At 46.0% G+C, this 13,833-nt stretch overlaps 1 protein-coding gene across 3 annotated transcripts in view; it reads left to right on the top strand.

The window, feature by feature from the left end:
- Positions 1-13,833, top strand: part of lipf (lipase F, gastric type) — a 78,515-nt gene that overhangs the window by 50,521 nt on the left and 14,161 nt on the right. For all 3 annotated transcript variants that reach the window (XM_085994859.1, XM_085994861.1, XM_085994860.1), the window contains 3 exons: positions 572-681; positions 9,875-10,011; positions 11,320-11,466. In XM_085994859.1, coding sequence (XP_085850985.1) covers positions 572-681; positions 9,875-10,011; positions 11,320-11,466 — 394 coding nt within the window. The remainder of the gene's footprint in view (positions 1-571; positions 682-9,874; positions 10,012-11,319; positions 11,467-13,833) is intronic.

Raw genomic sequence — 13,833 nt, 5'->3', positions numbered from 1 at the left:
CCTCTCTTCCCCCCCCCGCCCTCTCTTCCCCCCCGCCCTCTCTTCCCCCCCGCCCTCTCTTCCCCCCCCCGCCCTCTTCCCCCCCCCCCGCCCTCTCTTCCCCCCCCCCGCCCTCTCTTCCCCCCGCCCTCCCCGCCCTCTCTTCCCCCCACCCGCGCTCTCTCTCTTTCCCCCAGTCTCTCTCTCTCTTCCCCCCAGTCGCTCTCTCTCTTCCAACAACAACATGCCCTCGAAAAAACCTCGGCACCGCCGGGCACTTCAGCTAGTTGTGTATAAAAAGAAATAACAGTAATGTGACCTGAACTCTGCTAATGTGGTGTTAAGTCAGGGCATATGATTGTTGCTTGGAATCATAATTTGCTTCCCACACTTTTAATTAATGTTAAAAGTATGACTGATTTTATTTGGAGAACAAAATAGCCGACTGGATCATGAACATGTTGTGACTTGGTAAAACTTTGCCTGCATTAGATCCTCAGATGAATGGATTAGATTGTATATGTGTATATATAATATTTGTTTTATCTGACTGGAGACTATTTATAATGAGCTGGGTTGTGATATTTTCCAGCTTTGATGAAATGGCCACCAAGGATTTACCAGCAGTAATAGACTTCATCCTCCAAAAAACAAAGCAACAGCAGTTATATTACGTTGGTCATTCTCAGGGAACAACAATTGGTAAGTCAAGTACCCACAATTCGTAATAACAACAGAAAATGCTGGAAAAACTCAGCAAGTCAGGCAACATCCGTGGAGAGAAATTTGAGTTGACCTTTCGGGTTTGACCCTTCTTCAATTCGTAAATGCATTAAAAAAAAATCTTCAATAGCATTTTTTTGTATTAAGTGGCATAAGCAGAGTGCGGGATAAAACAGTTCAACTCAAAGAAAAGAAACAAAAAGTCAGCTTTGCAATGAGACTACAATGCCATAATCTTTCAAAGGCTGTAGCAAATGTTGATGGCCATTGCTGTAACTTTGTAATAAAAACAGAAAATGCTGGAGATACTCAGCAGGTCAGGCAGCATCTGTGAAGAGAGAAACAGAGTTAACGTTTCAGGTTGATGACCTTTCGTCAGAACTGGAAAAAAGCAGGAAATGGAACATATTTTTAAGCAAGTATAGGAGCTGGGAAAGGGGGGATGGGATGAAAGAACAAAAGGGAAGGTCTGTGATAGGATAGAAGGCAGGAGAGGTTAAGAGACATTAAGAGATATTTGAGGCAAAAGGAGATGGTAATGGAACAGGTTAAGAAACAAAAAATGGCTCTAGATGAAGTGTAAATTGCGCTGGCAGAATGTGTTGGGTATGAAGGGAATTGCTTCATTCTGGACCATGAAATTGATCTGATCAAAGTTTGCTCATTTGCTCTGAATCCATGTTGGTGATCAGACATGAGATTGTTGCAGAAGCTTTTTGCTCATTATGGGTTCCATGAACTCTGACACCATGAGACATGCTGATTTGTAATTATTGGGTATTGACTTTGATCCCTCCTTGTGGATAGGTACAAAACCTCTCATTATCATTGATTGGGCCATTAAAATAGATGAGCCAGGGAGGAATTAGTTCAGCAGAGCTTTGGAAGTACAAGCACATGTGCTGTTGGGGCCAGGAGCTTTTCTGCAACCAGACTTAAAGGAGATGATTGACATTTTTTGCACCAGGTTCAGATGATTGGATAGTTGAACTTTAGTGAGACTGAGGCGTTTGTCCTTCGATTTCAGAAGATTCATCACATTTGAAATTGAAGAACTCTACCTTTGTTCACAAATTAGCATATATAATTATTCTTCATAAGTTGTTGGAGGCAGAAACAGATTTGACTATCTACCATCAGTATTTAAATTCAATTCAATTTAATTCTGGATGATGTGCCATCAATAACTCAAAGACAAGGAGTTTAAAGGATTCTACTGAAGGCTTTTAATCACTAAGAACATTGCAGGTCTTTCCACATCGGGTTCGTCTGATAGAATGACTCATACAGCTCTTGAGACCTTTATATGACAAAAGACGGGCGTAGCCAATACACACAATAGGAAAAAGGGGGGCGGTACACAATACAAAGCAGGTAAAACACAGGGGCTGATGAAGGCATATATTTCATCACATTCACCCCTTCTACAGATTTAGTCTGTCCGGGGGTGTGATAGTCCTTCCTGAACGTTGCAACAGTACCTCGGGTTCCGACCGGGAGTCCGTGGTGCCCTCCTGGGCATACCCATGTGTTGGGGGTGTTGCAGGTACTTCTGGGGGTGGTGAGCCTGGGGATGGTGGAGGTTCTTCTGGGGGTGGTGGTGATGGGTCGTCGTCGCTTCCTGCCGAGGTGAGGTCCTTTATGGACACGGTGTCCTCACGCCCGTCGGCGTGCTTGACGTACGCGTACTGTGGGTTTGCGTGGAGTAGGTGTACTGCCTCCACGAGGAGATCCGTTTTGTGGCCCCTCACATGCTTCTGTAATAGGACTGTCCCTGGGGTGGAGAGCCACGAGGGTAGGGACACTCCTGAGGTTGATTTGCGGGGAAAAACAAACATCTTCTCGTGAGGAGTGGCGTTAGTAGCAGTACACAGTAGCGACCTTATCGAGTGGAGTACGTCTGGGAGGACCTCTTGCCAGCGGGAGGTGGGGAGGCCTTTAGACCTTAGTGCTAAGGTGACCGCCTTCCACACTGTCGCGTTCTCCCTCTCCACTTGCCCATTACCCCGGGGGTTATAACTAGTGGTCCGACTCGTGGCTATCCCCTTCGACAGCAGGTATTGGCGCAGTTCGTCGCTCATGGATGACGCCCCCCTGTCAGTGTGGATGTAGTTAGGCATGCCGAACGTGCAAAACAGGTTGCCGAGGCACTTGATGACCGTGGCACTGGTCATGTCTGGGCAGGGGTAGGCGAATGGGAAGCGGGAGTACTCGTCCACAATGTTGAGAAAGTACACATTGCGGTCGGTGGAGGGGAGTGGTCCCTTGAAATGTAAGCTCAGGCGCTCGAATGGTCGAGTAGCTTTTATCAGGTGGGCTCGGTCGGGCCTGAAAAAACGGGGCTTGCATTCCGCACAGGTGCGGCAGTCCCTGGTCATTGACCGGACCTCCTCGATGGAATAGGGGAGGTTACGGGATTTTATAAAGTGAAATAGCCGGGTGACCCCCGGGTGGCAGAGGCCATTGTGGAGGCCCTGTAGCCTGTCCCCCTGGATGCTGGCACACATCCCTCGTGATAGGGCGTCGGGGGATTCGTTGAGGGCCCCTGGCCTATATATTATGTCGTACTCAAACGTGGAGAGTTCGATCCGCCACCTGAGAATTTTGTCGTTCTTGATCTTCCCCCTCTGTTTGTTGTTAAACATGAAGGCTACCGACCGCTGGTCGGTAAGCAGGGTGAAGCGTTTGCCGGCTAGGTAGTGCCTCCAGTGCCGCACTGCCTCCACTATGGCCTGGGCCTCCTTCTCTACTGAGGAGTGCCTGATCTTGGGCCCTTGGAGGGTTCTTGAGAAAAAGGCTACGGGCCGCCCATCCTGGTTGACGGTGGCTGCTAAAGCTAAGTCGGGTGCATCGCTTTCGACCTGGAAAGGGATGTTTTCGTCCACTGCCTGCAGCGCGGCCTTCTCAATGTCGTGTTTAATGCTGTTGAAGGCGGCGTGGGCCTCGGCCGTGAGCGGGAAGGACGTTGATTTCAGGAGGGGACGGGCCTTGTCGGAATAATTGGGGACCCATTGGGCGTAATAGGAGAAGAACCCCAGGCACCTTTTCAGGGCCTTGGGAGTGTTTGGTAGGGGTAGCTCCCGTAGGGGGCGCAATCGGTCGGGGTCCGGACCGATTTCCCCATTTTCCACCACGCAGCCCAGGATACAGAGGCGCGTGGTGCTAAAGACACACTTATCCTCGTTGTAGGTGAGATTGAGTCTGAGGGCGGTTTTCAGAAATCTCGCGAGGTTCGAGTCGTGGTCTTGCTGGTCGTGGCCGCAGATGGTGACGTTGTCTAGGTATGGGTAGGTGGCTGTTAACTGGTTCTCATCGACCATGCGGTCCATCTCCCGCTGGAAGACCGAGACCCCATTCGTTACCCCAAAGGGGACGCTGAGGAAGTGGCAGAGGCGTCCGTTCGCCTCGAAGGCGGTGTATGGACGGTCGTCCGGCCTAATGGGGAGCTGGTGGTATGCCGATTTTAGGTCGATGGTGGAAAACACCCGGTATTGCGCAATTTGGTTAACCATATCCACTATGCGGGGCAGAGGGTAGGCGTCTAGCTGGGTGTATAGATTAACCGTCTGGCTATAATCTATCACCATCCGCTTCTTTTTGCTACCCTTTACTACTACCTGGGCGCGCCACGGGCTGGTACTGCATTCGATGATACCCTCCCGCTTGAGTCTTTCTACTTCCGACGCAATGAACCATCTGTCCTCCCAGCTGTACCGCCTACTCTTGGTCGCTATGGGTCGACAGTTGGGTGCGAGGTTGGCGAACAGAGAGGGCAGCTTGACCTTCAGGGTAGCCAGACCGCGCACTGTGAGGGGTGGCTGGGACCCACCGTAGGTAAGCGTGATACTTTGGTGGTGGCACTGGAAGTCCAGACCCAAGATCACGCTCACACAGAGATCTGGCATTATCAATAGTTTAAAATCTCTGTAATCAGTGCCTTTTACCGACAACATAACCGCGCAGAAACCTGTAATTTTTGAGGTATGAGTCTTATCAGCCATGGCGATTTTGCCCTGTGTGGGAACTATCGTTAGTGAAAGTCGTTTTACCAGGCTAGGATGAATAAAGCTTTCGGTGCTCCCGCAGTCAATCAAGCATTTAACCTTGTTCCCGTTTACCTCTATGTCCATCATCGATTTAGACAACGGATGCGGCCTGGATTGATCCACTGCGATCGAGGCCACCAGTGGGTCCTGGAGGTCTGTGTAGTCGGGGCAAGATGGTGGACTCCATGAGGGTGGACAAGATGGCGTCCAAGATGGCCGCCCCCACGGCACGCACGCGGCGGTGGCGGAGTTGGAGGCGGGGTTCCCTCTGCAGACTTTGCTGAACTGTCCTTTCTTCCCGCATTTAAAACAGGTGGTGCCCTTCGCTGGGCACAGATACCTGGGGTGTTTGTCCTGGCCGCAGAAGTAGCATTTCGGGCCCCGATGCATCGCGGCAGTAGTGGGGCTCCTGGGTGGGGGCTGGGGCTCCGATGGTGCTGGGCTGGCCTGAGACCTGGGAGGTGAAGATGGCTTCCAAGATGGCGGCCCCCACGGCGCGCACGAGGCGGAGTGGGCCGCGTGGCCTGAGGAACAGGATTCGGAGTTCCTCTGGGCCATATCCAGCGATCGTGCTATGGCCATAGCCTGTTTTAAGTCCAGTCCCTCCTTTTCAAACAGTTTCTGCCGAATGTAATTTGAACTGAGGCCCGCAATAAAGGAGTCTCGGATCAGCTCCTCCGTGTACACGATGGCAGACACGGCCTTACAGTTACAGTCTCTGCCCAGTACTTTTAGGCTTAGCATGAAGTCCTCTAAGTGACTCACCATGCCGCTGCGTGCGAGTAGTCAGAAGATGCCTGGCGTACACCTCGTTTATTGGTCGCACGTAGTGGGCCTTCAGAATGGTGCAGGCATCCCCGTAGCTGGTGGCATCTTGGATGAGAGGGGAGACCCGATGACTCACCCAGTTTCGCAGGATTCCCAGTTTCACGTCTCCGGAGGCGGTCGCGGCTGCTATGGCGGTGGATGAGCTTGCGATGAAAAATTCGAAGCATTGGAACTGTGTGGCTGCGTCTGAGGCGTGGGGGTCCAGATCCAAGCGCTCTGGTTTCAGGAGTCGATCCATCTTGGTGTTTTAGTGATTAAAATTGATGTGCCATCAATAACTCAAAGACAAGGAGTTTAAAGGATTCTACTGAAGGCTTTTAATCACTAAGAACATTGCAGGTCTTTCCACATCGGGTTCGTCTGATAGAATGACTCATACAGCTCTTGAGACCTTTATATGACAAAAGACAGGGGCGTAGCCAATACACACAATAGGAAAAAGGGGGGCGGTACACACAATACAAAGCAGGTAAAACACAGGGGCTGATGAAGGCATATATTTCATCACACTGGAATGAAATGTTAGTCTTAGTAATGGCGACCATGATACCATTGTCGATTGTTGCAAAATCCCATCTGGTTCACTAATGTCCTTTAGGGAAGGAAATCTGCTGTCCTTACCTGGTCTGGCCTACATGTGACTCCAGACCCACAGCAATGTGGTTGACTCTTAATGCCCTCTGAAATGGCCTAGCAAGACACTCAGTTGTAAACAACCACTACGAAAAACAGTAAGAATAAAACCGGACGGACCACCCGGCATCGACCTCGGCACCGGACCTACACCTAATGGACTGCAGCGGTTCAAGAAGGCGGCTCACCACCATCTTCTCAAGGGCAATTAGGGATGGGCACTAAATGCAGGCCTAGCCAGCGACGCCCACATCCCATCAATGAATTTTTTAAAAAGTACTTGAGAATTGGGCAGCTTGGACTGATCTCGGGGTCGTATCCCTGGCTAGCTAATAAATTGGTAATTGTTATAGAGATAGGCTGCTGTGTGTACTTCTGCTTGCCCAATCTTACCCATATACTGAAGGACATCTTTCATTAAACCAGGGCTTTGAATCAATGCCACTGTTTAACTGCATGGTGGCATATGAGAATCAATGTTCTGAATGCATGCTCCCAGTTTGGAGCCTTGTCCACTGAGAGCGTATACTGTATCAGGAAATCATGGCTGGTGCTTCCAACTATTTTCTATCCATTAACTTAATTTGAGAATACAGGTAGACTATCCTTTATCCGAAAACCTCGGGACCAGCTGTGTTTCGGTTTTAGGAAAATTTCGGTTTTCGGAAGGTGCGCGAAAACACTTCGGTTTTCAGAGGTCATTCGGTTTTCGGGAGTGCGGATAAAGGATACACTATCCCTTATCCGAAAATAACGACTATAAATACTGTAGTTACAGGGATAAATACTGTAGTACAGTTTATTTGTAAGGAAAACATTCAGTAAAACTTCAAACATGTACAGGTACAAACTAAGCTAAATACCTGTACATAAACATGCAATAAAGGTACATTACATCTGGCTTGAGGATCTTGGAGAAGATGGTACATCAGTGTTGTCATCATTGTCATCAGGTTGGAGTTGGACATCTGAAGATGGGCCAGGAACAGGATTCTCAAGTGATGAAGCATGACTACGACAGACGGCCTTTTTAAAGACTTCTTCCAGTGTCATCTGTCTCATTAACATTGGTTTCTGTCTAAGCAGTCTCTCTTTAATTGAGTAAACTTGCATAATCTCTTGCTCACTGATAAATGCACGTTTTTCAAGGCCAGCAATTAACTGATCACACATTGTCACCATATCGTCTATGGGGATTTTGTCACCTGTGTTCACAATGTCATCATCATCATCACTACTGTCCTCATGCTTGTCTTTATTTAACACCATTTCAGCAATTTCCCCATCACTCAACGAATTCACAACAGGTGCATCATTGTCAATGTTCAGCACTTCTTCGATGTCAGCTTCCTCTAACGTATTTACACTTTCGGATGATAAACCTTTGGCGTAAGTGAGGAGGTTTGATATCATCATCTTCTCCTGACTGACAGGAAATCCTTCAAACTCGTCATCTGCAGGTCCATCTTCATGAAACATCGTTGAAGGCCAAAGTCTGTGCCAAGCATTTTTTAATGTTGGTTTGTCAACATCGTTCCAAGCATTAGCAACTGCATAAATGGCATCCTTAACATTGAATTCTTTCAGGAAGCTTTGGATTCCTTCGCCTCTGTTGATTGCATCAAGCATAGAGTTCAAAAAAAAGTCTATACTTGCTCTTCATGGAGCGTAAAATTCCTTGGTCACAAGGCTGTATTAAAGATGTCACATTAGGGGGAAAGTTAATGCCGAAAACATAACTTTTCACAAGAAGTTCAGGAGGGGGATGTGCGGAGCAGTTGTCCAGGAACAATAAAATTTTGCAGTTTTCTTCCAGTCCAACTTGCCTGCAATGAGCTCGTGTCGCTGGTACGAAGTGGTTATTGAACCAGTGAGAAAATATTCCTCTGGTTATCCATGCTTTCCTGCTCGCATAATAATGCACAGGTAAATTGCATACACCTTTCAAACATCTCGGATGTTGGCTTTTTCCAATCACTACCAACTTTAACTTGTGTGTGCCTGCAGCATTGGCACACCCAAGAACAGTCAACCTATCCTTAGCATCCTTAAAACCTGCTGGTGCACTCTCATCAGCCGTTGCTAATGTTTTTCTAGGAACGTAGCGCCAGAACAGAGCTGTTTCATCAGCATTGTAAATTTGTTCAGGACGAGGTTTTCATCCGATATTATTTTTGCAAACTCATCTATGTAATTTTCAGCTGCTTCATGATCAGCAGAAGCTTTTTCACCACAGATTTTCAGATATCTTATACCATGACGCTTCTTAAATTTATGCAGCCAACCTTCTGAATATTCACACTCAACTTCAATGTTCAGTTCTTCATGGTATATTCTAGCTTGCTTCATGACCATCAAACCAGTCAGTGGCACACGTTCACCTCTGCGTTGTCGAATCCACTCAATCAGCACACGGTCAAGATCTTCATTTTTTGCCCTATGCAATGTTTTCCTAATTTTCATTAGTTTATGGTCATCACTGTCAGTGTAAAATTTCAACAACTTGTCTTTCTGTTTCTTTAAGTCATATACGGTGGTACTTCCCACACCATATTCTTCAGTAAGATGTTGCACAGACACACCATGATCAAGCTTCTGCAATAACTCCACTTTCTGCGATATCGATAATGAGCGATGCTTCCTTCTCTGCTTCTCACTGTTACCCATTGGGGTATCTGCAGCTCTTTTTAGCATTTTCACAAATTGTTAAAAGCCAGCAAATATCTAAGAGAGCAGCAAATATCTAAGAGAGCTGCAAATATCTAAGAGAGCAGCAAATATCACACAGAGCAGCATAACACCTGCGTGGGTCAAGCATCGGCAGCGTCGGGTCATGCTTTGCGCCACTTTCGGCTTTCAGAGGTTTTCTGGTTTCGGATGTGTGGATAAAGGATGGTACACTATCTCTTATCCGAAATTGGGTGGGGTTCGGCGGGGGTGGGGTACGGCGGGGGGGTCGGCGGGGGTGGGGTACGGCGGGGGGGTTGGTGGGGGTCGGGTTCGGCCGGGGGGTCGGGGGTGGGGGTCGGCGGGGGTCGTGGTCGTGCGCATTTCGGTTTTCAGAAGTCATGCTTTGCTCCACTTTCGGCTGTCAGAGGTTTTCTGGTTTCGGATGTGTGGATAAAGATTTCGGTTTTCAGAAGTGCGGAAAAATGCTACACTATCCCTTATCTGGCTATGCCTGTAAGTCGTGCGCCACTCTGGTCATGTCGTGCGCACGACTTACACTGACCGAAAAAATCTTCGGTTTTTAGAGGGTTTCGGTTTTCGGAAGTCCGGATAAAGGGTAGTCTACCTGTACTGTGAACATGGAGTATATAATTCCATATGTTCCCTTAATTGCAGTTCACAATATTTAGTGGCAAATTTTTTTTGTTAAATGACTGTTTTTATAGCACCTATATGCTGGATGTTATGAATGTATACATTTACCACACAGACTTTGCATTCAAGTTGATTGTCTAGACAATTTACAAATTGATTGTATGAAGTGATTAACATATATTAAATATAAACTGTGCACTTAATAGACTTTTCAAAATGATAAGCTTTTTAGAAGCTAAAAATGGAACCCCTCTACTTGTTTTTGTTCTTGCATACAACATGGAATTTTTAAAAGATGAATGAGAATTGTAACATTTGCTATTTGTTTTTCCCTTACTCAGGTTTCATAGCCTTTTCTACAATGCCTGAGTTAGCAAAGAAGATTAAAGTCTTTTTTGGCCTGGCTCCTGTTGCAACAATTAAATACTCAATCAGCCCACTAGTAAAACTGGGGCACGTTCCGACGTTTCTGGTCAAAGTAAGTGCTTCCTTTTTTATCTTACAAAAGCGGGTGGGGTGGAGCTGGGGAAGATGAGGGAATTTACTGCTGGGTCTAGGATACACCTTGCAACTTGTAAGACAACGAGATTTTCTATTCCATAGGTGTCTCGGAGAAAGAGACGAGGTATCATCTATCTGCAACAAGAGCAGAGCTGAGTAACACGGTGCCAAACTACATTTCTTGCTGTTCAGTCCAGTAGGACTTGGCGTTTGCGGGTGTAAATTGTCTTTTGAGTACAGTTGGAACTGGCTGCTACCTATATATTTAAAAAAAAAATCACTGCTCTATTGGCTCCGATAACTGCGAGGGGTGGGGGGTAGGGAATGGGAGGATTTGCGGCTGGGAAACCTGGAAGTACTGGTTTCCCGCAGGTCCCTCCTGGTCCACAAGCTGTGCTGTAAAGGCATTTACCTGATGGATCCGGCCCTTCACGCCTCCCTTCAGCTTGGAAAACACAACCTCCAGCTGTTAAAACTGAAAGTTAACTTAAATCGGAGGCACACAGCCTCTTTAAAATATTTTAGTGATCGATCCCCCCCCCCCCCCCCCCCCAATCTGCCTCTTAAAACTGGAAAGTGGTGATTGGGGTCGGGTTGCCCAGTTTTTAAATTTAAGTTTGTGTAGAAGCAGGTTAAGATGCCAATCGACATCTGTGGATTTGATGGATGTTCAGATTTCCACTACCTCCTCATAAAGCCGATGCTCCCAATGGAATTGCTGTACAGCAGAATATTTAAAAAAAACGAAGTTGGCTGCTAAAGGCACTATTGGAGCTGGGGTTTGATTTCCATTTAATAAATGGTGTAAGTAGTATATTATTCTATTCCATATAGGAACAAGAAAAGGCCATACAGCCTGTTGGTTTGCTTCTAAACTGGCCAACTTGCACCTTGTCTACCCTGGACCCAGACTCCCTTGAATCACAGGAATTGATCCCATTTCATGCTGAATGTCACTGACTCTGCTGAATTGTCTGCACTGGCTCCACTCTAGTCGGATCACGACTGTTCTAAGTCAGTGAAGAAACAAAGTTATTTCTTAAGTTGAGTTTCTGGCTTTATTTGCTTACAATCATGTGTGCAATGTTGCCCCTAATTATTATTTTTTGGGTGCACGGTCCCTTTAATTGGCTGCACGGCCCATTCAACATTTCTCCGGGGATCCTGCCGAAGTTACGATGGGAGATGAGGAGAACCCCCCCCCCCCCCCGCATCAGTGATTAAATTAACCTGGACTTAACAGCTGTAGATTAGTGATTTCTTCATGTTCTATTTTGTTCTTCAGGATATGTTCGGAAAGCAGGAGTTCCTTCCACAATCTAAGGAATTAACATGGCTTGCTACACATATATGTAATCGGGTCTTGATTGAAGAGCTGTGTGGCAATATATTCTTTATAATCAGTGGATTCAATGAAAAGAACCTCAACATGGTAAGCATGATAGAAGGTTGAAAGATGGGGAAGGCTGGAAAAAGTACTGGATATGTATATCAAAAAATCTCCTTTAGTTCACCCAGATTGGATTTTTCTGTAAATACAACCATTGTGGCTCTCTGATTAAACAACACTGTGTTTGTAGTTGGTAATTTGCTGATCAGTTTTTACTTGCCCTGTGTTGCAAATTGCTCTAAAAAGTCTAGCTAGGAATGATCAAAACTTGTGCCCAGTAGTAGCAGGAGGGCTTGAAACCCACGTGATCATTGAACTGGTCATCATTTAATTCAGCAGATAATGCTCTAGTACTTAAGCGAAATACTGCAGATGCTGGCAACCTGGAATAAAAACAGAAAATGCTGAAAATACTCAGGAGGTCAGGCAGCATCTGTGGAGAGAGAAACAGAGTTAACGTTTCAGGTCCATGACCCTTCGTCAGAACATGAAGCGTTAACTCTGTTTCTCTCTCCACAGATGCTGCCTGACCTGCTGAGTATTTCCAGCATTTTATGTTTTTATGCTCCAGTACCTGTTTGCTACTGTCCCACTCAAAATAAAGGTATAAAATGTCTGTCCAACATAAAGGTATAAAATGTCTGCCCAACATAAAGGTTTAAAATGTCTGCCAACATAAAGGTTTAAAATGTCTGCCAACATAAAGGTTTAAAATGTCTGCCAACATAAAGGTTTAAAATGTCTGCCAACATAAAGGTTTAAAATGTCCGCCCAACATTAAGGTATAAAATGTCCCAAGTTGAAAGCTATATATGAGTATGGTAAATTTTAAATCTTCAGTAATTTTAAGATTGTGAAATAATTTCTCAACCATGGTTTTTGCTCACCATCTTTTTTCTTGTGCAGTCCCTTTAACTGGCTGCGCGGCCCATTCAAATTTTCGTGCATGTGTGGTTATTTCCATTGAAAAACTGGTGAGCAGCCTGTGCAGGACCTCCAGACAGTTGCGCAGCTTAGCGGGAACGTTGGTTGTTACTAAAAATTTGGAAGTGGGGGGAAACATTGTTGTTGCCACTAATTTATCTGTGTTGTCAATAATAACGTCGCATTGCTTAAAACGTATTTTAGGTGTATGGTATTTGCTGGGTACGGTGTGGTCTGCACATTGGGGAGAGCAAATACAGTTGTGACTTTGAATTCCCTGTGACTCACCACTTTAAGTCTCCCTCCCATTCCCACTCTGATTTCTCTGTCTTTGTTCTGCTACACTGTAAAGCTCAATGTAAACTTCAGGGACAGTATCTTCTCTTCTGAGTGATTTGCAGCTTTGGCCTGAGCATACACTTTAAAAACTTTGGACAATATCTGTATCCTCCAATAGGTGCTAGTGATATGGGTGAGCCTTTTGGTGTCTGGGAACTGGGGAGGCAGGTTGATTATTTCTTTGGATGGACACCCAGAGCCTCAGCTGTTCATATGCTCTTGGTTTCTTTCACAATTCCTTCTTTTCTCTGAGTTGATCGTTTACATCATCTTAACAATGTCCTGCTTTTCATTTGAGCAGGTTACTTCATCGGTTCTGACGAAAGGTCATCGACCTGAAATGTTGACCCTGTTTCTCTCTCCACAGATGCTGCCTGACCCACTGAGTGTTTCCAGATTTTCTGTTTTTATTTCAGATTTCCAGCATCCGCAGTATTTTGTTTTTTGTTTTTCTTCATCTCTCTTTGTTTCCCTCCCCCTCTTCTGATTGTATTGAAATGCTTGCTTATCTTTCCGTTCTGAAGAAGGGCTGGACACAAAACATTGATCTACCTGTTCTCTTCACAGATGCTGACTGACCCGCAGGGATTCCAACATTTTCTATTTCAGTTTTGCAGCATTTGCTTTTTATTTTTAGATATTAGTATGTTTTCTGCAGTAAATAAACAGGAGAACTACCTGTATATTGTGTAACAATATTCGAGCAACATTATTCGAGCAGGTGGCTTTATGTTGCATTTACACCGAGCACTAGAGTGAAGCAAAACCAGTGTGGTGTATATTGGGTGTCGAGTCCCAAACTGACTGACACAGAACGAGACTGCCCTCTGGGGGTTTTAGCTCTGCGTCACTCTGATGTCCGTTCTGGCCTCGACTCTGGATTCAGGCCACATTTACTTCTTGTAACTGCAGCGTCCTTGCAAAGTGAAACTGATCACACCCAACACTACTCTTGGAGTATAAATGCACCCTTAGGTTTAACATTCCAAGTTCGCCTACAATCCCCATTCCAAATGGATAATTGGACGTGAAGTTTTCTTCTCCCACCCGCTCCCCCCCACAAAAAAAAGATGCAAACTGTCCTAAGTTGGAAGATTGAGTAACTGTCTCTAAATCAACCGATGTGAAGCACTTAGCTGACCACTT

Source organism: Somniosus microcephalus, chromosome 8 (genome assembly GCF_052327205.1).
Source record: "Somniosus microcephalus isolate GS21.2 chromosome 8, FLI_Smic_1.0, whole genome shotgun sequence".
Classification (NCBI taxonomy): domain Eukaryota; kingdom Metazoa; phylum Chordata; class Chondrichthyes; order Squaliformes; family Somniosidae; genus Somniosus; species Somniosus microcephalus.
This window is presented reverse-complemented; position numbering and strand designations above follow the sequence as displayed.